At 36.6% G+C, this 23,407-nt stretch overlaps 2 protein-coding genes across 3 annotated transcripts in view; both read right to left on the bottom strand.

The window, feature by feature from the left end:
* LOC122813756 (perforin-1-like) overlaps positions 1-23,407 on the bottom strand; it is a 98,940-nt gene that overhangs the window by 31,667 nt on the left and 43,866 nt on the right. For both annotated transcript variants that reach the window (XM_044086237.1, XM_044086238.1), the window contains one exon: positions 15,580-16,199. In XM_044086237.1, the coding sequence (XP_043942172.1) occupies positions 15,580-16,154 (575 nt within the window). In that variant the 5' untranslated portion in view covers positions 16,155-16,199. The remainder of the gene's footprint in view (positions 1-15,579; positions 16,200-23,407) is intronic.
* Positions 18,515-23,407, bottom strand: part of LOC122814343 (perforin-1-like) — a 232,251-nt gene continuing 227,358 nt past the window's right edge. The window contains exon 3 of the mRNA XM_044086928.1: positions 18,515-18,779. Within this exon, the coding sequence (XP_043942863.1) occupies positions 18,515-18,779 (265 nt within the window). The remainder of the gene's footprint in view (positions 18,780-23,407) is intronic.

Genomic DNA, 23,407 nt, shown 5'->3' on the forward strand with positions numbered 1-23,407 from the left:
GAGCATGTACACAAATGCATGGATCTCGCCATACCCAATTGAACCAAGATGCTCTCCTCCAAAAAAAAAGGAAGCCAATCTTGTGGTCCCCTGCCATAAACAAACTCTACAACAGAAGGAGGAAACTGATGTGGAATAAGGTGAAGTCCCAAAACTCCCTTATCAGCCTTAACAAAAAGTTGAGATCCCTCATCAAATCCTCTAAATCTAGCTATGAAAATAGAATTCCAGCAGATAGTTAATACAACCACAAGGTCTTTTATAGTTATGTAAGAATCTCCATGGCAATACCAAGATTTGCTCTGAGCTACTGCACAATGGTACCTCCTATACTGAGCCAACAGATATTGCCAATATACTGACCGACAGATTCAGTGCCAACTTTACCCCTCCCCCCCAAAGGACCAATCAAATACCAGTAGATTGCCAGGCACCCAGTATTACTGCTGCACAGGTTAAAACAAAACTGTCCAAGCCCAAGAACACAGCTTCTACAGGACCTGACAATATCCCTGGCTGTGTTCTACATGAACTACAGAGTGAACTGGCACCTCACCTGTGGGCCCTGTTCAATCACAGCCTCACCTCAGGCTTTGTCCCTACTGAATGGCGCAGTGCTACAGTAATCCCTCTCCACAAAGGGGGAGTGATTACAGACCCTGGGAACTATTGCCCTATTAGCCCGATGACTCTGATATGCAAAGCTATGGAACGCATCATCATGTAGCTAATAAACAAGGATATAGGGAATCTCCAAACTCTGGATCCCACACAGTTTGCGTTTTTGACGGGTAGATCATGCCTGCCCAACTTGGTCGACTTCTTTGAGTCAGTCACCAGAACTGTGGATGAAGGCAAGGTGGTTCATATAGCCTACCTTCATCTGGCCAAGGCCTTTGATACCATTCCCCACTCAGGAATCATAGAAAAACTCACTAAGCTAGGCATCAACCCCTATATCACTAGGTGGGCTGCAAACTAGCTCAGATATAGAACCCACAGTGTGAAAGCAGCTGACTCCAAGTCAGACTGCCAACTAGTCATGAATGGAGTCCCATAGGGTTTGGTCCTGGGTCCTCTCCTGTTTGGTACTTACTTCTCTGAAGTACAGGCCAACACGAAGGGACTATGGCTGACAAAGTTCACAGATGATTGCAAGTTAGGAGCTATTATTAACTCCCCAAGTGATGTTGACATCATACAGAATGGCCTCACTGAGACCAACGACTGGTGTCAGAACTATGACCTTAAACTCAATGACAAGAAATGTGTCGTCATCCCCTTTGCGAAAAACCCAGTTCCCATGAATTACCACATTGATGAACACAGAAGGTGTTATAAGAGATCTGGGAACACAGATTGACAGCAACCTCTCTTTTGATCCCCACATTGCCACTGTGGTCAGAAAGTACTTTTATGTAGGACATCTCATTACTAAGGATTTTGCATCCAGAAAGAAAGAGGTCATTGTCTCCCTCTACTCCCTCATTAGGCCAGTCATCGAGTACAATGCCCCATTTGGCATGTACCTCACTAGACATCTGTAAAAACTGGAGAGGCTGAAAAGTACCCCACAAAGACAATCCTAGGTCTTAAACACTTTTCCTATATGGACAGATTAAAAAAACTCCAACTATTCTCTGTCTCATATCGCCTACTTAGAGGCGATCTCTGCTTGACTTACAAAGCCATGTCTGACCCAGATCTGTTAGAAATGCTACATCTAAAGAAATCCCAATCCCTCCACACCACATGCTCCAGAGATCTCACCCTCATTTTATTTTATTTATTTATTTTATTTTACATTTGTTGACCGGGCTAGTCCAGCTGGATTAATGTCCATTTTCAGTGGAGGCCCAGGGAGAAAAGCTCCAGAGGTTAAAAACAGTATTGGAAATACATAACAAGACATAGTACAAATGTAATTATACAAAGGTAAAAAAAATGAACATACAAATATTATAGATTTTAACTAATCAGAACAATCGTAGCAAAACGATATAATAAGGTATCAAATCATAAAGTGTATAAAAGGTAGTTTTGAACCATGGTAGATAATACACAATTTTTTTTTTTTTTTGCTATAATGAGTTACGTAATATTTACAATAAATAGGGGTAATATCTCAGTTGAAGTAGAAGATGAAATCCAAGTGGATAAGAAAAGTTTATGATAGAGTTAAGGGTGCCAACAGGCTAGTCTGGGTTGGTACAAGAGCAAAGCCAGAATTTATTAAGATGTATTAAAAGTTGTTTTTTAAATAGTGGAAGAGTATGCAAAGAGGATCATTACCATAATCAACAGAATGTACTGGATGGACAGGTTCATAACTCAGAGACTGCCCATGCTATGGAATAGACTTCCCATACATGTCAAGCAGAGCACCTCACTGGACCTCTTCAAGAGAGATCTTGATGAGTGGATAGGAAATAGAAAATTCACCCTGGGGATAACTCCAGTGGCTCTACTTGACAGAGGCACTGGGAACTAAGGTCGGGTGGCACAATACCAGGGTAATCCTATGGCTAGGCTTGTGAAGGCCCCAGGGCTATTAGCCTAGTACACACTTATGAACCTATGAACCTATAAACCAGTGTTGATGCTGTTGGTGACAGGAGCTTCTTTGGCCTTGTATTTGTAGATTGGGTATAAAAAAGCTCATTGCTAGCCTTGACATTGCTGGGTACAATTAATAATATTAGCTGGGTTCGCCTTCAAGCCCTCAGCCTTGATGAACTTGTCTGGTTGTCAGGGATTGAATCATCAGGGTTAGGTTTGGCACCAATTTTTTCAGCATCAATATCAGTCTTGATATTTATCAATCTTGGCCTGTCAGGGCTGGTAGTCATAGCCTCACATGTGAAGGCAAAGTTAATCTCACTAGTGCCAACTGAGATAGTTTTGGATGGGATTACTTAGAGTCCTTATATCTACTTAAATCAAGATCCTGCAAGAAGACTTTTTAGACCCTCCCAGCTGGCCTTCTGTGGACAAGGTGGTGTGTCTTGTCATTAGGACCACAAGAAAAGAACATGACATTGTGGCTCTGTTCCAAAGGTGCCAGTTAGGATCCTCTGGCCTCCCAGGGATTGAACTTACTGGACTGACACTCCAAAACCAGTCCTATTAATGGTTCTGCATTAGATCACTTTTGCAATGGCCATAATTATATAACATAAATCCTGCCAAGCACATCGGCCATCTGGCCAATTTACAGATCTTTGGGATCTGTCCTCATGTACAGAACTGCGCATCTGCTCTTAGCACAAGAATGTGGGATGGTATAAGAGGGAAGTATGGCCATGTCAAAAAAAATCAGAACTTTCTTGAAAGGGATGTTACAAAACAGACCACCTAGAAAGCAAGAAGCACTCCTTGGATTCTTAGTTTTGTGCTTGAAAAATTACAGGCCATAATGTATATGGAATCGTTTTGGAATTTTCATAAAGACAAAGTGAGTCTTAAAACCAACTCTTCCTTTATGCCTAAGGTTGCTTCTGAATTTAACTGAATTTACTTTAAACCAGACCATTCATCTCTCTCTGTGTTCTTTTCTGAACCCAAAAACACAGGAGAATATTTCATATTTTAGATATCCACAGACAGCTATGATTTTGCCTGGACGGAACTAAAGATTTTAAGAAAACTAACTAACTTTTTGTTTCCTCTGATTAAAAAAAAAAAAAAAGGGGCAAGACAGTACCAAAACTATTTCTAGATGGCTGTCTCAAGTTATTCAGTTTTGTTGCTCAAGCTATGGTACCCCTCCTCCCCCCAAGAAAATCAGGACTCACTCAACCAGAGCTGTGTATAAGATGGATTCACTTTAGAATCTCGAAATTCCGAAACATCGAATTTCATATGATTGAGATCATATGATCGATGTATTGGAATATCGAAATTCCAAAACAAATTAAAAAAAAAACAACACCCTCACACCCCATATTCCAACTCCGAGATCACACTACAGCAAGGAAAAGGGAACTCTCCCATTCCGTGCTGTATGCAGATCTCCATTCAGAATGTCGGGATTCTGAAAGTTTGATCATATGGTCTCGGCCATATGAAATTTGATCTTTCAGGATTTCGGCATTGTGAAGTGTTCCCATATAAGACAGAAACTATTTCCTTCTAACTCTCCCTCTGATGATCTGACATCCTACTCTTCTCCCTCAAGCACGCTAGCTACAAGCTGACACAAGTGCTATGATACTTCTTTATTGATTAATCTAAATTATTTCTTCAAATTTCTGGAGCTCCTAGCATCAGAATAATCTCACCTCTGTTAGGCATTCAGTGACTGTTGTCCCTAGCCAGAAGTTTAATGAGCTTTGCCATCTGTGGCCTTCCTGGTAATGGATGGATGCATTTTTAAATGTACAGATGATAAATCATTGTTTAAACATTTATATTTCTAATAGTGGCGCAGTTATTGGTGTTAGATAATTTAGGATTTTTTTTAGTTCAGCTATATTGCCTTTTGTTGTATCAATCCTGTAGGATGTGATATTTAGTACTGTGTTGGCTGTATAGAAATGCTTTTAATATTTTTTGTCACTCTGTCATTAACGTCTGCATGATGGAATACTAAAACAGACTTTAGGAGTAAGAAAAATAAAATTTCTTGGCATTTAACAAAACTTTACATTATTTATAATTTGTGTACAATGTAAAAAGAACTAATTTTGTGATTTTCTTTATGATTTATGACTTCAGTTATTTCTAAGGATTGTAACTCAGATACTTTTACAGCAGCTATATGCTACTCTTTCACTTTTCTATTGCGTAAATAATTTATTTTGGGCATGTTTATGTTTTTTACAATGTTCAGAGCAACACTAAACTATACTGGATAATAGAAAATTGATTTTTAATGTTTCAGAAAGTGCCAGCTAAAAATATTCTGGAAAGACAACAAGTGCATGCAGTAAACTAGAATCATGGCTTTCAAATGGTTTAAACACTAAGTGATAACCTAATTTTACTAGCATGTTTTCTGAAAGAAAATGATGGAAAACCAATGATTTAAACCAAACAAGTGTTCAATCTTTTGAATTTATTATATACTTAGAAATATACTAATAGAAAAAAAATGCTTTCTTGTTTTCTGTTTCCAGACAGCTAGTAAGAAGAGAAATCATTTTCCACTGGTTTCTAAGTCAAAGGAATGATGACAATTATTTGTTTGGGAAAACTAATAATAGAGATAAAGTGGAACAATGCAAGGCTCCTTATAAAATATTACTTTAAAAAATGTTTTTACATTTAATAATGGCTACAAATTTTAAGTGGGGGTGTTTCTGATTTGTTTGAGGAGTGTTAGTATTGTCAAGAATGAATTAAATATGTGCCTCCATCTTCCTTTTTTCAATTTCCTCCATTGTATTAACCTTATGGGATATTTTAGGAGCCAATATGTAAAAACTCAGATGTGCTTGAACTAATTTTAAAGTTATGAATACACTGGATAGATTTTGAATGACTTTAGTCAGTGGCGTTAGTGCCTTTACTCACATAACAACAAAACATACATTGCCTCAAGCTCTCAGGCATAATGATTCCTGGACTTCGTAAACATATTGGACCTGGTACGCTCCCCCACTAGTGTCACATCCTCTCTAGTGAGGTCAAATCACTAAAAACAAAATCAGTAACCTCAGCAAATTCTTTAACAGTTACTACATCCTATTCAGTGATAGTCTGTCTAAATGTTATGCTCTTCCTTACCCCGCATTCAAAGCAACCTCTGCAAAACTGTTCACAATTATATAAATGGCTGTATCAAAGCTGCATTACCTACTAGAAGCCCAAAAGAAACCCTAAAAACAAAACACACTGGTGGAATCCTAAACTTAATAAGGTATATACCAAAAGGAAAAAAAGGCATGGCTAAATTCAAGAACAGCAACTCTCAAAATTATAGGAGCTTTCTAATTAAATTAAACAGGAAAATAAAAGGACTAATTTAGTATAATAAGGCCAATTATGAGGTCACAATACCAAGGTCCAAAACCTCAAAGGCAGCACATGCCAGTGGGCCAAAATGGTGGTGAATGATGCTACATTCACTGAGCAGAGTGACATAGTGAATTTGCTGGCTGACAAATTCAGCTCAAACTTTACCCTCCACTTACTCCCACCTCCTTCCATAAAATACCTACTAGCATAACTCCTCCCCAGCTGTTAACAGACAGCAGGTCCTGGAGGCACTTGCTACGGCCAAAAACACTGGTACAATGGGCCCTCGACAATATCCCAGGATGCCTCCTAAATAGCTTGAAACATGACCTATCAGCACCACTTCAGTCACTTTTCCACTACAGCCCCAGTACAGGATTTGTTCCATGAGAATGGAGGACTGCAGTGGTTATCCAGCTTCACAAAGGCGAACCATCAATTGACTGTGGCAACTACAGAAATAAAGGCAAATTAGTTTCTTCTATCTTTTTTGATCTATCTAAAGCTTTAGACATTGTCTCTTATAGCAAACTCTTAAATGTACTCTCTGAACTAAAACTCAGTCATTCTGCACTTGAATGTTTCCAGGATTATCTATGCAGATGACAGCAAGCTGTAAAATGGTAACAAGACCTCTCTCCTCTATCACCTGTCACTTTGGGAGCTCCACAAGGATCTATCTAAGGTCTCCTACTTCTTTTTTTTTAAACAAGAAATATCTTTATTAAATTATCATGTCACCATATTTATTAATAATCTTCATACTGTTACTCTTCATGCCTCCCTAGTGCAGTAAGCAGTTGATGCCACTCTTATATGTGCTGCTCTGTCTTTACAACAACTTCAACAAATAACACAAGAGTCCTTCTCTGCAGTGGAATCGTGGATATCTCATTCACAGCTTATTCTTAACCTAACAAAACTAAACTCATGCTTTTCCAGCCCACAAGAGCCGCAGACCCTTCCCCTACATTCTATATCTCATCTACAGATAATACCACTATTTCATCATATCCCAAACTAAACGTCTGGGTGTGGTTATTGATAATAACATGAAATTTCACATTCATATAACCCAGACAATAAAGAAAGTACATAAAAAACTTGGCACCCTATACAGAAACAAACAATTTTTAACCTATAACACAAAAGCTACCATTGCAGGAACCCACCTTGTCTCTACACTCCTTTATGCTTTACCCATTCTCAAAAATCTGAAAAAATCAGATTTAGGAAAGCTTGAGGCATGCTACACTAAAACTGCAAAGTTTCCACAGATTCTACATATAGATCTCATCACTGCTTAGGCCTAAAACAACTCACCTGGTTAGAACTACTTATATCCAGCTTACCATAGCCCATAGACTTAGTAAACCACCCTGAAAAAACCTACCTTAAAAACCTACTACAACCTTACTCTAGTAATCATGTTCCTACTATATCCTGACTATGTCTATTACTATTTTGCAAGGTTTTTTCAAATTGTTCTAGTTTATTCTACTAATCCCAACACTCAGGGTTTACATGGTATTGTCCATGTTAAGAACTTTTAGAACTTTTGGAAGACAATTGAACTATATTTCCCAATGTTAAGCTTTGAAATATTAATGATCCCTCATTTGATCTTGTTCATCTCTCCCTTGTCATGTTACTTGTCTAGCACATAACATGTATCACTGTAATCTCTTTGTTAAAAGTTTGAAGATAAGGACATATGGAACGTTGCCATGCCTTTCTCTCCGATAAGCATTGTTTTGTATTTCTAACTTTGTAAAATATACTTTGAATTAATTCTATAAATAGTATATTTTGAATCTAGTCTAACTATGCAAAATATGTTTTGTTTTGATTTATATCTATGTAAATACTTTTATAATTTGACTCTGTATCTATATACAGTCTCTCTGTAGTAACTATGTGAAGCTTTTCTTCTCGGGCATTTAATGAAAAGGACTGTTCGTCCACTTGGACTTTCCCAGTAAACAAATCTAAAATAAAAAAATAAATAAATAAACAATTAGTTTGATTGGTCTAATATGCAAAGCCATAGAATGAATTATCATCAAAATGACCAAAAAAGACATAGATAACCTTCAGACACTGGACCCAACCCAGTTTGGCTTTGTCAAGGGAAGGTCATGCCTACTAAACCTGATGGCCTTCTTTGAGAAGGTCATCAGGGCACTGGATGAGGGAAAAATGGTGCATACCTTCTACTTGTCTTAGCAAAGCGGTAGTTTATCTGACATCCTGTAAGGTATGTCTATTATTCTATGTAGGAAAAACTGTAAGGGCTTTGAGAAAAAGGATTTATGAGCACCTGAATGATATCAAGAACAAAGTAGAGACAAACAACACTCTACAGACATTCCTTGAGTGCAGGTGTAATGTAGTAGATCCTGGCCCCTGATAAGCAACTGACAGTGATATCAGTGTGTTTCACAATAGAGGCTCCAATGATCAGAATGTTTGTTGGATCATGTAGTGGCTTGCCTTATGGGCTTACAAGTAGAGGCTCCATGAGATGTCACTGTATGTTTTGAAGTGGGTGTTGTTCTGAAAAAGTACATTCTGGGCTGCTGAGTGCATTTGTTATGTATACTTCACCTAGGAGGTGTTTGGTGTTTAGGGAATTTACATATAGGTGCCATAGCATATGTGGGTTTATGTGTCTGCTTAATACTGTGTGTGTGTGTGTGTGTTTAGTACAGCGTGTGTACTTCTGGCAACCTGAGTGACATTAGAAATGATTTTTGTGAGATCTTCACCTCCAATGACATTGTATAAATACATATCTCACATACCTTGTCAGTTGGAACATTAGCTGGTTGACAGTAAATATGAAGCAATTTCTTCATTGACACAGGATGCTCATTTCCACCAAGTTGGTAAAGGAGATAGTGGGAAAGTTTATATCCATGCAACAGGCCCTTTTCTATTAATTAGACAGTTGCAGTGAGAATATAAAGTAAAGTCAGGAGTATCAGGTTTGCAACTCTGGGGGCAGTGATTGTCATTGCAAACTAGTTGACCTATGTGCAGCTAGGTGTTGGTGAAATTTCAAGGTTACTTTTTACAGGAAAATGTCAACTCAAGCTGCATGTGTCTCTACAGAGCATTGCCAAACACTTGCGATACTACAGTATCCTCTGATGATTTATGGATGAAGTATTTAGGGAGGTATTTGCTGAAAAGAAAAAAGAATTAGCTTTGTCAAGAATGATGAATAGTGGGGAGTCACCTAATTGGCTACTAGCTGGCTACTACTACTGCTGCTCTCATCACAGCTTCACACTGCCACTTTGTTCCTTCTGTCATCAGAAGCAAAACAGTAGCACCAAACCTGAGATGAGAAGAAGAACACAGACTCTTTGGTGATCAGTAGTCTTGTCCCAGATGATGCAGGGGTCTGTAGGCTTTTTGTAGCCTTTTCCTGGTAGAGACCTTGAACATCAACTAAACCAATCAGGAAGGTCCTGCCCAATCAAAGACAGTCAGCATCCAAAGTCCTCTGCTCCGTTTCTCACCAGGAGGAAAATAGAAGCACAAATTCCAAGATGGCAGCTATGAAGCAGTTATCAGGCTTTCTGATGACCATCGGTCTCCAGGAAATAATGTACCTATGCTCTTTCTATCACCAGCAGCAAAACAGAAGCACTAATCCCAAGATGACTACTGAGAGGCAGAATTTGGGCTCTTCAGTGATAGATGGTCTTGGAATAATGTTACAGATTTTTAAGATAAGATGTAAAAATCGGTTAATATCCTACGAGTTACAGTTAGTGTGCACTAATCAGTTAGAAATGAAAGAGGAGGTAACTCAAGTTTTAGCAATCTAAGGGGAGAGCCACTCATTTTAAAAAAGCAAGATAGATTGGATGACTATGGACACTTAGCATTCTGACTCAATGGAATATATTGGCAAGCCAATAAATTTAAATAGCTGAAGGAGGGGTGACTTAACAAAAAATATAATTTTGTGCTTACTGGCAATAACCAATGAAAGAGGAGAGGAAAGGCAATATGTGGTCAAATTAGTTTAAGAGGCAGGCAGCTAGAGAGACAGTTGAGTTTAAAAACACAACAGAACCAGATGGGGAAAATTTAATTTCTGTCTGACTCCAAGAAATACAGCTCTGGTCTCTTTCCTAGCTTAAATATGAAATAGAAAGCATAATACAATTAAAACACAGTGTGATATGAAAATACCCCACAATATATAAAATATGAGAAGGCAATAAAACAATGCAAATTACAATAAATCAAGATAAGAAAAACAAACTAGCCTTTCCCTTACAGAAGTCTATGGCAGAGAATCTGAGGGAGCTTTTCCAGTAAAGCTGTTTTACTCCCTTATATACAATGTTTAGTGCCTAGCTCCTCCCTCAGTTTACATGTAATTAACCTTAACTGACCTGTTCTAATTTCTGTGTGACTCGCAAGAGATGCAGCTCTGGTCTCTTTCCTATTTTAAATATGCAAAAGAAAACAGAATACAATTAAAGCACAGTATAATGAAAATATACAATAACATCTAAAGTAGTAGGCAATAAATAAATACAAATTACAAGAAAGCAATATAAGAAAAACAAACTAACCTTTCCCTCACAGCAGTCTATGGCAGAGTCTGAGTGAGCTGTTGCAGTAAGAAGAAAATTACAACACTTTCATTTCAAAATGTGACACTTAAGCTGTTTAATGATAGCATCCTTCACTGCTTTCTTTGCCTTCCACCTGTTCTCCCCAAATGTCCCTCAAAACACATTTCACTACCCAATATACAATGGAGTTCCATGCACTGCCACCTGTTTCTAAAAATTATTCTTTCCCCATTTAAGTACTAAATCTGATTTTATCAATTTTACAGTCATGCCACTCCTTCCTGTTTTTTTTTTATCTTTGCACCCTACAGTTTTTTAAACACTATTATTGAATTATCACTCTAGACAAATGCAAACATACATTTATACAAAAGAACACACACCATGTTAACATAACTTATATTTTTATATACAACTATCATCAATCTAACATTACATAAATTAATCAATTCCTGCCTTTAATTAAACCTTACTCCTTCTCCAAAATATTATTCTGCTTGTATTGTTCACATTTCCATTTTTCCTATGTGATTTGTTCCTACCATTTTCTAAAGATCCCACTTCCAGTTCTTTCATCTCTGTTACAATATTCACTACTTCAAATACAGTTGGTTTAGACTTTGATTTCCATTTTCTAGTAATTGCTTTTTTGGCAACTGCCAAAATTAAACTTAACAAGGCCTTACTATGTCTAGGCAATTCAGAAAATGTATACCAACTCAAAAAATAATTTCTTAGTTACATCAGTTTGCTCACCCAATATTTTTGACAGAGTACTCTGTAGGGAACTTTTAAAGTCTGCCAACTCATTGCACTCCCAAAACATATATTCCCAGTTTCCTCTTTATCCACATCACACCTCCAACATTGGCCATCTACCTCAGGAAAAAATCCTTGGACTCTGCTTGGGGTATACCTAGCTATGGAAATATTTCCAGACAAAAATCCTAAATCTTCTACACTTGCTGCATATTTGGGAGCCATACATATATCCTCCCATTGTTTCCTTGTGAATTACTTATCCAATATCTCTTCACAATCTTTGTAAGCCTACTCTAATTGAGTTCTATAGTTATCATGCAATATTTTATATGCCCTATCAATTATTCCTTTTTAACAGCAGCTTCAGTTCTGGATTAAACTAAAATCTCTACCAGAGCAGATCTTTCCCTTAGGATCCCCCTATCCTGTTCTCTTTGCCCATACTCTGATATAAATCCCTGATAGGGATAGCAGTCTCCATCTTGCAGTCCAAATGTCTTCTTGGTCTTTTCCCACTATTTCTAGTTATTCACTCCCAGTACCTTGGCTCCTTTGCCAGTTTTCTCCAGTAAATATCAGCCTCCTCTTGCCAATTCTGTTTAACCCTACTTGCAGTCATCCCTATTGGCAGAATCTCCTTTCTCCATTCTTGTGTTGGTTTATTCTTAGAATACTTTCTGCTTCTGTATAAATATAATATTCTGTTTGGCTGTTATTCTCCTTAAGGATCTGCATCCAGCATTCTACCCTTTCTTTATTTCTTGAATTTCCCCACAGCTTCATCATCATTCCTTTCCACTTTTAATCATAGCTTTCTTCTTGTGTTATATATATGATCCTTAATTATGTAGCTCTAAAATATACCTTCAAATCAGGTAATCCTAAATCACCTTGTTTTGTTGGAAAGATCAGCTTGTCCCACTTGACCGGTGCCTTGTTCCCCTCCTCAATAAAATCCTTCAAATCTTTAGTAATTATTGTCCTCGACTTTTCTTCCTGTCTGACTTATTTATAAAACTAAAGGGACTAAAAACATTTTCAGTGTTTTGCTCTCCATATCCATAAACAAGAGATCCCAGCTTCTCAGGTTTTGTATTATCTTTTTGTTTGGTCTCTTCCCACGTGTTCTTAGCTGTCATAACATAGTTCTTTTTTAATCCATATCCCTAAATACACCATGTTATCATGTCCTCATAAACATGGGCATTGCCGAACCCATTCATGTGTGGTCAGATGGTTTACAGTTATAGCCTTTGCTTTGTCTTTATTAATTTTACATCCTGAAAAGACACCATCTCAGAATGTTCCACAATTCTGAAATGTCGTTTTCTAGTTTTATCAGGTACAAAATAATACAGTCTGCAAATAAAGCCAATTGTTCTAGATTACTATACCAGTTATATACTTGTATTTTTCATTCCCTTATTTTTTGCATCCCACCCCCCCCCCTTCTAGCCTCTGTTTTGGATTATGTAGGAAGCAGATTCTTTCCCTGTAATTCATAAAGCCTCACTTTTGAAATTTTTAGGGCTGTGAGTCTATCCGCCTGCTCTGGCTTCCTCACCACTTTGTTAATTTTTGTTATCCTTCTCTAAGGACCTCTGACAGTTTCAAATTCTTTATATAAGGCCTGCCAAACTGCATAAAGCTGTCCAGATAGGGCCTTGAGAACACTTGGCATAGAAGCTGAATGACCTATGTCTACTTATTTAGCTTTTCTACTATGCCTGAGTAGGCAATTGTGCCAAACACTTCAGCCAGGTTAATGTATGTGGTGTGTACCATTTTGCCTTCATCCATTGCTTTGGTGACGTTTTCAAAAAAAAAAAATCTGCCAGGTTGAGTAAGCATGACCTGCCCTTGACAAATCCAAACTGAGACAGGTCCAGTGTTTGGAGGTTCCCTATGTCCTTATTGATTCAGTCCATGATAAATTGGGTCCATATTATAACATCGAAGTTCTCTAACATCAAATGTTATAATATCGAACCCGTAATGTCGAACGCTGAAAACAGCGAAGATGCAAGACATCAATTTTTTTCCCCAGGGAAAGAATTCGGTGGGCCGTTGCTGTGGCTTCGCTGTTTTCAGTGTTCGATATGTTGGAGCATTACGGGTCAGGTTCAGGTAAGTGTGCGATTGTGTGTAGGTTAAGGTTAGGGGGCGGGTTAGGTGAGTTAGGGTTAGGGAGTGGGTCAGGTAAGTGTACAGTTGTGTGGACGTTAGTGTTAGGGTGCGGGTTCAGGTAAGTATGCGGTTGCGTGTAGGTTAGGGTTAGGAGGCAGGTTAGGTGAGTTAAGTTTAGGGCGCGGGTCAGGTAAGTGTGTAATTGTGTGTAGGTTAGGGTTAGGGGGGTGGGTTAAGTGAGTTAGGGTTAGGGTGCGGGTGAGGTGAGTGTGCGATAGTGACGTTCCTTAGGGTTAGGGTTGGGTTAAGGTAAGTGGATAACTAGTACTGTATGTAAAGTTTAGTTTAGGTGTAGGATTTTAAGTGAATGTGTGTGGATTGCTGTTTTTTGTGTGTGTTTGCACTGTGTGTATGTTTCTCAGAATAGCAAATTTTTCCCCTGGGGAAAAAATTTGCTATTCTGACTATTCGATGTTTTCACACTTCGGTGTTTATGGTTCGATATAATAACATTCGGTGTTAGAGAACTTTGATGTTATTATATAGACCCGATAAATCATTCCATGGCTTTGTGTATGAGGCTGGTCAGACTTATGGGTCTGTAATTGCCTGGGCTGTGGAAGGTCCTCCCTTATGCATTTAAGTGACTGAAACTGTTCTCCATTCACTTGATACAAATCCTGTTTGGAAGTGAGATTGAACAGTGTTGTTAAGGGTGTAGCTAAACTGTGCTTCATGCTGTTTAAGTTGCATCCAGCAGTAGTGTCAGGGCCCATCAATGTAACATTTTTAGCATTTGATAGCACACTTATATTTATATTTGATAGCATATTTAACCATCATATATTACTACCTGCTATACGTTTAATTGCATCTCCAAATTTCTATGCTTATGTAAATATCTTATGCAATCATATGTTATTATCTGCTATATTTTTATAAGTGATTGTGTAAACCACAATGCTCATGCAAATGTCTTATGTATAGTATGTTAGCAATTGTTCTGGAGCTTTTCTCCCCAGGCCTCAGCTGAAAACGGACAGCTCTGTCCAGTCAGACCTCCCCAGTAAACAAATGTAAAATAAAATAAATACATTTAGGACATGGTCTTGTGTGATAGCTGGTGCCAGTTTCAGATATATCTTGAGGCACAGATGGATGGTGAAATGTGGGGTAAAGTTAGGGCTGAATTTATTGGCCAGCAAGTTCGCTATGTCTTCAGCCTCAGTCACAATCAGCTCAGCACATTGCTGCATTGTGCTTTTGAGATTACAAACATACCAAAAAATACCTTGTGAATTGTCTTATCTTAGGTAGCTATTTTAGTCTTAAACTTGGCTTTTTGTATTAGACTGGTATGAAATTCCCTTGTTTATATAAATATTTTGCTTCTTTAATATGTAGTAATGTCTATATTTTAGTCTGCAAACTTAAAGCGTGAAGGAAACAATAGGTCGATGACTGCTTTGTACTTCACTGAATTCAGTAATATTAAAGGAAAATAAAGGAGCTCTCTCTCTTAAGTTATAGAATATATCAGCATACACTTTGTGCAAGCATTTTATTTTACTTATTATTTTTGTAGCAATTATAAAAAATATTGTTTACTTAAATGATTACATTCTGTCTTGCTGTTTCTCTCTATATGTTATTAACATTTTTACTGAAAGGCTGAGATTTTAACCAGTGCCATTTTGACTTGTACATTTTAACTTCCTGGATCTTTGTATTACTAAACTTCTACACATATATAGTTGTTTTTAATTATTTATTGCATTCTTTTAGTGCTTTTGGCCTAGGTCATGGTTGAGCATGGTTCCTCGGGATAGCCATTCACCTTATTAATATGTAATTAAATTAAAAAAAAAAAAAATATATATATATATATATATATATACATATATATATGTGTGTGTGTGTGTGTGTGTGTGTGTGTGTGTGTATATATATATATATATATATATATATATATATATATATATATATATATATATATATATATATATAGATAGATAGATAGATAAATATATAATGTATATTGTATAGCTCTGAGTAATACAGGATGACAGATTTTATATCCTTTTTTAAATGCAACAACAAAAAAGTCAACCATATTTACAACTTTACTCACGTGTACGTATTGCAGGAAAATACATGTTTTGTGAAACAATATTTGTCACGGTTTGATTTCTTCATTGCAAACTCAGATAGCTTTGAATGAGAACCAGCCAAAACAATATCAGTATCGATCCCTGGTATTGGAATACCATTAAGACCAACTTTCCAGTCATTGGTGATTTGTGAACTACTGGACTTTGAAAAAGACATAGCAGATTGGTACACTGAGCTAGAGACTTTCCTTTGGCACTGTGATGATATACGCCAATCCACCATATAGAGCGGTATAACCTGGTATTTGTTTTTCTGCAGTCGATTCTTACACAAGGTGCAAGTGTTGTTTTCTGACATTTTCATCTCTGTATAAATGACATATGCCCTTTTCCTTGTCATGGTGGTGATATCAAAGCCTTCCCCACCTAAGTTATGTCTCGGTATGAAATCAGCTTTGTTGCATTCTTCATATTTGCCTGTGATACATTGGGCAGCTGTGTTGGCAAGCAAGTTACAGAACAAGCCCAAGGTGAAAAGAACAAGCTGGAAATAGATCAGATGAGTCATCCTAATAGTTGCTTCACAGATGGTCATTTTGCTTCTGAGAGATATCTACAATATCTTTCACCGTCTGCAGATCTGGAAATGAAAAATGAAATCATGCTTGAAAATAAGTGATTGTCAATTCACTGTATAAGAATATTTACTATGCAAACAACTCTTTGCTCTGAAATGTGTTCAGTAACCTAGGCTTTTAAGGAAAAAAAGCAACCTTATTTTATTATTGTGTATTTGCACAGTAAGATATTGTGTATAATTACACACAAAAAAGGGAAAACTAGTTGTACAGGAAAGATATCTGCATACAAATTGCTAAAATAGACTGTTATAAATTCTACTGTAAGATCCATGTTAAAGATCACTTTGCATTCTTATTAAAAAATTAAGAAGACAGGATTCAAGCTGGAATTGCTTGTTTAAACCACAGTTTATTAAGTAAAAACAAAAGATGAGTGCTTTTGCCCCTGTCAGGGCTTCGACAGATCTAAATTATACATATCAGTAACATGTAATATGTGCTCTTCTAGTTTCTATATAAAATGCTATGTAAATTGCAATGGAGGCATTAATCCAAGAGCGCTTACATGGATCATGTTCAGTAACAATGACTGGAACAGAGGTACATACATAATTTGCATGTTTATTGTGACTGGTGCTGTTTACCCCTTATCTAAGTAAGTGCAAAGTTAGTGTGAATCCGTTGTTAATTAGTGTACTAGGTATAAATTCAATTACACAGTGACTGGCCATTAATATTTAAAAACGAGCACACTGATTGGCCAGCCCAACAAGCGTGCCAGTTGCAAATCCGAGAATTTAGTAATGGTAAAAGGTTTTGTTGCCTGGACTTTTTCCCATGAATATATTTCCTGATTTTTTTTTGTCCCCCCAAAGAGAAAATGGAAGACCTAAAATGAACAAGGGAGATGATGCAGATAAAAATAACAGGATAATCCAGTACATTCTGCAAAATTAAAGAAACGTACCTGATTATCCTTTTATTTTGTCTGTCCCAGCTCTCCCGAACGTAAAAAGTGTCCCGATTTCTTTTTTTTCTTTTTTTTTTTTTTTTAATAAAAAAAAAAAAAAAAAAGCTAGGTAGATCTTCCCTTCTTCATTGCTACCTCTGCACAGCACTGATGCACTGTCTAAGTGTGAGAACACAAGTCCCTTATGCATGCACAGTACATCACAAATGCTCCAGAATACCGGAAAACTGAGGAAGGGCAGCACAGAGGCATCATACAATGACATTATTTAAGAAAAGTAAGTATTTTTTTCTTAAATAATGTCATTGTTTAATAGCAATAACTCACGACTGGGTGTGGGCAATGCTGGATTTACCCACAATTGATTTTGTTTGGTCACTCGGGCTTCGCTCTCGTGACCAAACCACACCAACTGTGAGTAAATCCAGCATTACCCACACCCAGCCATGGGTTATTGCTTAAATAACAATTTAAACATCTAGTCTGGCATTTTATTGCTTAATATAGTAGTATATCAAAAACAGATGGCAGTGAGATTTGCCTCTGTGTGAAATACTGTGATACTAGAGGGGAGGACCATGGTGGTTATCTGAACTCTAAATAAATTTATGCTGCTAAGGACAAAGGCATAATTAGGACTTAGCAACTGTGTGTGAGTCTAGGAAATATTTGAGAAAACAGAATAAGGCCAATTACCCTCAGGGTTGGTAACAAGACAAGCTAAAAGAAAAAAAACAAGAAATTCCCCGAGTGCAAACAAAAAAGGACAGCATCCACCAGTCAGGACCGCACCAGAGGAAATTGGGTCAGTCTCCCACAAACATGAAGAACAAAATCTGGAACCATTCGAGAGACACCATTAACAGCTGCAGAAACCAATGTACTAGAATCCAATGTACTAGAAAAAGGATTTCCATTTATTGCAAATCATAGAACTAACCTTGTCATTACAGTAATTGACTTTGAGCTTGTTTGAAGAAAGCTGAATCTAAACATTTTTTTCATGAGACAGAAAAGAGAAACAGACAACTTGGAGAATGCAAAAATGAAGAGAACAGCAGCAGCTACCAGATAAAGAATAGGATCTCAGCAAACAAAGCAAAATAAAGAAAACAAATCTGAGCCAAATCAGGACGGCTATAAAAATCCACTTTAATAATAAAATCACACAAGGAGTAAGTGCATCCACGATCACACTGACCACTTCATCAGACTGAACATAGTTGGTTTATGGACTTGCTTTTAAGCACATACTCATAAATTAAACCATCAATAAATCAATTATATAATTAATCATCTAATGTAAAAACAATCATATAAAAATATATGTATAAATACATTTGTATATAAAAATAAAATCACAAAGGCAAACAGATAAACTTAACATATTTAATGCCTAAGTGCTCAAGCTTTCAAAAGGGGTTTTAAGGAGACAGCTTCATTAATTCCTGGTGGTGTATGTGCATTTAACCTAAGAATCCATCTCTGTTCTGCAATTTCAGTTCTGTTTTTGATGTCAACCCCTCTTACTCCTTCTAAAATCTCTAAAACTATAAATTTAAAATAATGTGGGCTGCCTTCTGCCTCTACATGTTTATCCAGGGCATTTGTTTCCTTCTTGTTTTGAATATCCCTATAGTGCATTCTTTCAGCATACAGTTCGTCTTCCCTATATAATAAGCATTACAAGTTATGCAAAATGCAAAATATACTATATTTTTTGTCCTACAATCAGCATAGTGTCTAGCTTGCAGTTCAAAATGTAGACTTGGGTGCACAAAAGTCATACAGGAATATACATACTTGCAGGGCTGAGCAATTCCTACAAGTATAAGTACCTCTTCTCTGAGAAATACTGTTCAACCCATCATTTTTAATACCATAACAAAGCTGGCGTTTTAGAGACTTCTTAGTTTTAAAAGTAAAGTTGGGTGTATTATCTAAAAAACATCTAAATCCTTTGCAATTTTTAAAATATTCCAGTTTCTTTTAAGGACATCACAAAAAATACTGATATCACTAGTATATGTGATGGGAAACTTAAGTTTGTTATTGTCTCTATTATTCATATATAGCATATTGTTTTCTCTCTCAGACAAACAAGCCTTTCCTCTAGTGTATCTTTCTCTAGTCAACTCTAGTACATAGTTATCAAAGATGCGTTTGAAATACCCTCTCTCCAAAAACTCTGCTCTTAAATTATCCAGTGGTAATTTCAGTTGTGGCTCATCATTGTGTAGTGTCATCAATCTTGGGATTTGCCCTTACACTACATTGTTCCCAATAAACTTCGGGTGCATGCTGTCCCTGTGAAACAGAGCATTCCTTCTAGTGGGTTTCCTGCAAATACTTGAATTCCTAGCACATCAGATTTCTTCAGCTTCACATCTAGGAAGTCTATTTCCTTTAGTGAGATTTTACTAGTAAATTTCAGAAAAGAGGTAGTAGTATGCACATACTCCATAAATAAGTCAAGTTCCCTCTGTGTCCCCCCCCCCCCCGGAAAAAACACATTGTCCACAAACTGGGTATACCAGATCAAATTTTTCTTGTGCTCTTCATTCACTAAAAATGAGTTACATTTCCATTCAACTAGCACAAGATTGGCATAGCTATTGGCACATGGAGTGCCCATCTCCACGCCAGACTTTTGAAGGTAATACTCATCTCTAAAGCTGAACAAATTATTTTCTAGGATGATCTCCAATAATGAGCATAACAAATTTATTTTATCATTGGTATAAAATTGCTTTGAGTTCAATAGACTTCTAATATTCTCGATCCCCCAGGTATTGGGGATGACTGTAAATAGTGAAAGAATATCTGATGTAAAAAAATAATACTGACCATCAGTATCTTTAGTTCTATTATAAAACATTTCCAAAAACATTTTAGTATCCTTCAGTACACTATTGCAGGTCTCTAACACTGGATGTAAACATTTCTCTACATAAATCGACAGAGGATCTGTCGCCCATCCTTAGCTAGAGACAATAGGTCTCATAGGAGGAATCCTTTGGTTCTTGTGTACCTTAGGTAATCCATATATAATGGGATATAAAGGGGTCTCGATGGTAAAACATTTGAACAAATCTTCAGAAATCATTCCACTAATCAGAAGATCAAACAGCATAACAGAAATTCTATCTGTTATTCCCTTGGCTTGCATACGAGTTATTTTTTGATAAGTATTCTCTTCATTTAATAATAGCTGCATTTGAGTAATGTATAAATCTTTGTCAAGCACAACTACCCCTTCCCCTTTGTTGGCAGGCCTGATTTCAATAGATTGTAGGGACTTTAGTTGAGATAATGCATCATTCCCCCTCTTTACTCAAATTAAAATAATTAGATACAGTACCTCATCTGAGGAAGGGCATGTTTGCCTGAAAGCGCTCATTGTGCACTTTTATTTATTTTAAATAAACGTTTTTACATTTTTTACTCACCTTGGTGTCACCTACTACTGTTTTTTGGATATATAGTACCTCTTTCAAAGACGGAGCCTCTGTCAATTTATGTAGAGAAATGTTTACATCCAGTGTTAGAGACCTGTAATAGTGTATTGAAGGATACTAAAATGTTTTTGGAAATGTTGTATAATGGAACTAAAGATACTGATGATCAGTATTATTTTGTTACATTAGATATTGTTTCACTATTAACGGTCATTCCCAATATTAGAAGTATATTGAACTCAAAGCAATTTTATACCAATTATAAAATAAATTTGTTATGCTCATTATTGGAGATCATCCTAGAAAATAATTTGTTCAGCTTTAGAGATGAGTATTACCTTCAAAAGATTGGCGTGGAGATGGGTACTCCATGTGCCAATAGCTATGCCAATCTTGCGCTAGTTGAATGGAAATGTAACTCATTTTTAGTGAATGAAGAGCACAAGAAAAATTTGATCTGGTATACCCGGTTTCTGGACAATATGTTTTTTCTGGGGTGGGGGGCACACAGAGGGAACTTGACTTATTTATGGAGTATCTGCATACTACTACCTCTTTTCTGAAATTTACTAGTAAAATCTCACTAGAGGAAATAGACTTCCTAGATGTGAAGCTGAAGAAATCTGATGTGCTAGGAATTCAAGTATTTACAGGAAACCCACTAGAAGGAATGCTCTGTTTCACAGGGACAGCATGCACCCGAAGTTTATTGGGAACAATGTAGTGTAAGGGCAAATCCTTAGATTGATGAGACTACACAATGATGAGCCACAACTGAAATTAGCACTGGATAATCTCAGAGCTGAGTTTTTGGAGAGAGGGTATTTCAAATGCATCTTTGATAACTATGTACTAGAGTTGACTAGAGAAAGATACACTAGAGGAAAGGCTTATTTCTCTGAGAGAGAAAACAACATGCTATATATGAATAATAGAGACAATAACAAACTTAAGTTTCCCATCACATATACTAGTGATATCAGTATTTTTTGTGATGTCTTTAAAAGAAACTGGAATATTTTAAAAACTGCAAAGGATTTAGATGGCTTTTAGATAATACACCTAACTCTGCTTTTAAAAATAAGAAGTCTCTAAAATGCCAACTTTGTTATGGTATTAAAAATGATGGGTTGAACAGTATTTCTCAGAGAAGAGGTACTTATACTTGTAGGAATTGCTCAGAATGCAAGTATGTATATTCCTCTACGACTTTTGTGCACCCAAGTCTACATTTTGAGCTGCAAGCTAGACACTATGCTGATTGTAGGACAAAAAATATAGTATATTTTGCATTCTGCGTAACTTGTAATGCTTATTATATAGGGAAGATGAACCGTATGTTAAAAGAATGCATACAGGAGCACTATACAGATATTCAAAACAAGAAGGAAACAAATGCCCTGGATAAACATGTAGAGGCAGAAGGCAACTCACATTATTTTAAATTTATAGTTTTAGAGATTTTAGAAGGGGCAAGAAGGAGTGGCATCAAAAACAGAACTGAAATTGCAGAACAGAGATGGATTCTTAGGTTAAATGCACATACACCACCAGGAAATAATGAAGCCATCTCATTAAAAGCCCTTTTGAAAGCTAGGGCACATAGGCATTAAATATGTTAAGTTTATGTGTTTGCATTTGTGATTTTATTTTTATATACAAATATATTTATATATTTTTTTTATATAATTGTTTTTACATTAGATGATTAATTATATAATTGATTTATTGATGGTTTAATTAATGAGTATGTGCTTAAAAGAAAGTGCATAAACCAACTATATTCAGTCTGATGAAACGGTCAGTGTAATCGTGAAAGCGCCTACTCCTTGTGTGATTTTATTATTGAAGTGGATTTTTATAGCCGTTGTGATTTGACTCAGTTTTGTTTTCTTTATTTAACTTGGAGAAGGCAATAATCTAGGGGTAGAACAGCAGGCAATGAACAATGAGAACAAATGGAGGAAACCTAGCACCTTCACCCTACTATCAAATCATATAAAGGTAAATGTGAGGATGACAAATACAGAATTCTAGCTCAGCCTTGTAACAGGAAATGTTATAACCTCACACAAGAAGAACTGTCAATTCTAAAATGACTCATGGAAGACAAAACAAGAAGGATTATGAAAGAAAGTAGACAAGGGTGGTGGCATGTTAATTACATACACTATGAAATACAAACAGGACATTGAAGAAATGCTAATGAATCAGAATTTCTATAAGAAAGTGGATATTGAACAAATCACAAACGCTTACAGGTCATTAACATCAAATGGTAATGGATGATTTTTTTAGCTTTCTGACAGTCGCCCATCTTAGGATACCACAACTGTGTGGCATCCCAAAATCTCACAAAAATGTGGGAAGTCTTCTGTATCATCCAGTGGAAGCAGGAGATGGTTCAGCCACTGAAACTTTATCCATTCTTATGGAATTTAAGATTAAAAACTTACTAGAAGTGCTCCTTGCTTCATTTTAAACTCAATGTCCTGAAAAATCTCAAAGAAATAAAAATACAATGGGAGACAATACTTGTCACAATTGATGTAGAAGCTGTATACTGTTCTTCTCCATAACTATAGTATTGATGCTGTGAAAGTGTATATGTGCTCAAAGGCCAACATCAACCATAGAGAAATTAACACCATTGAGAATATGCTGGAAATCATACTCACCAACAAATACTTCACTTCAAACAAAAATGGTACAAACAAACAAGGAGGATAGCTATGGGAGCTTCTATGGCCCTTAGCTTAGCAAATATAGGCAAGATGGGAAGAGAACACCGTCTTTTCCTTAGAATTCTATCAGTACATTGATTGTTACTATCATTTTA

This window comes from Protopterus annectens, chromosome 10.part0 (assembly GCF_019279795.1).
Source record: "Protopterus annectens isolate FY-2018-M chromosome 10.part0, PAN1.0, whole genome shotgun sequence".
In the NCBI taxonomy this organism is placed as follows: Eukaryota; Metazoa; Chordata; order Ceratodontiformes; family Protopteridae; genus Protopterus; species Protopterus annectens.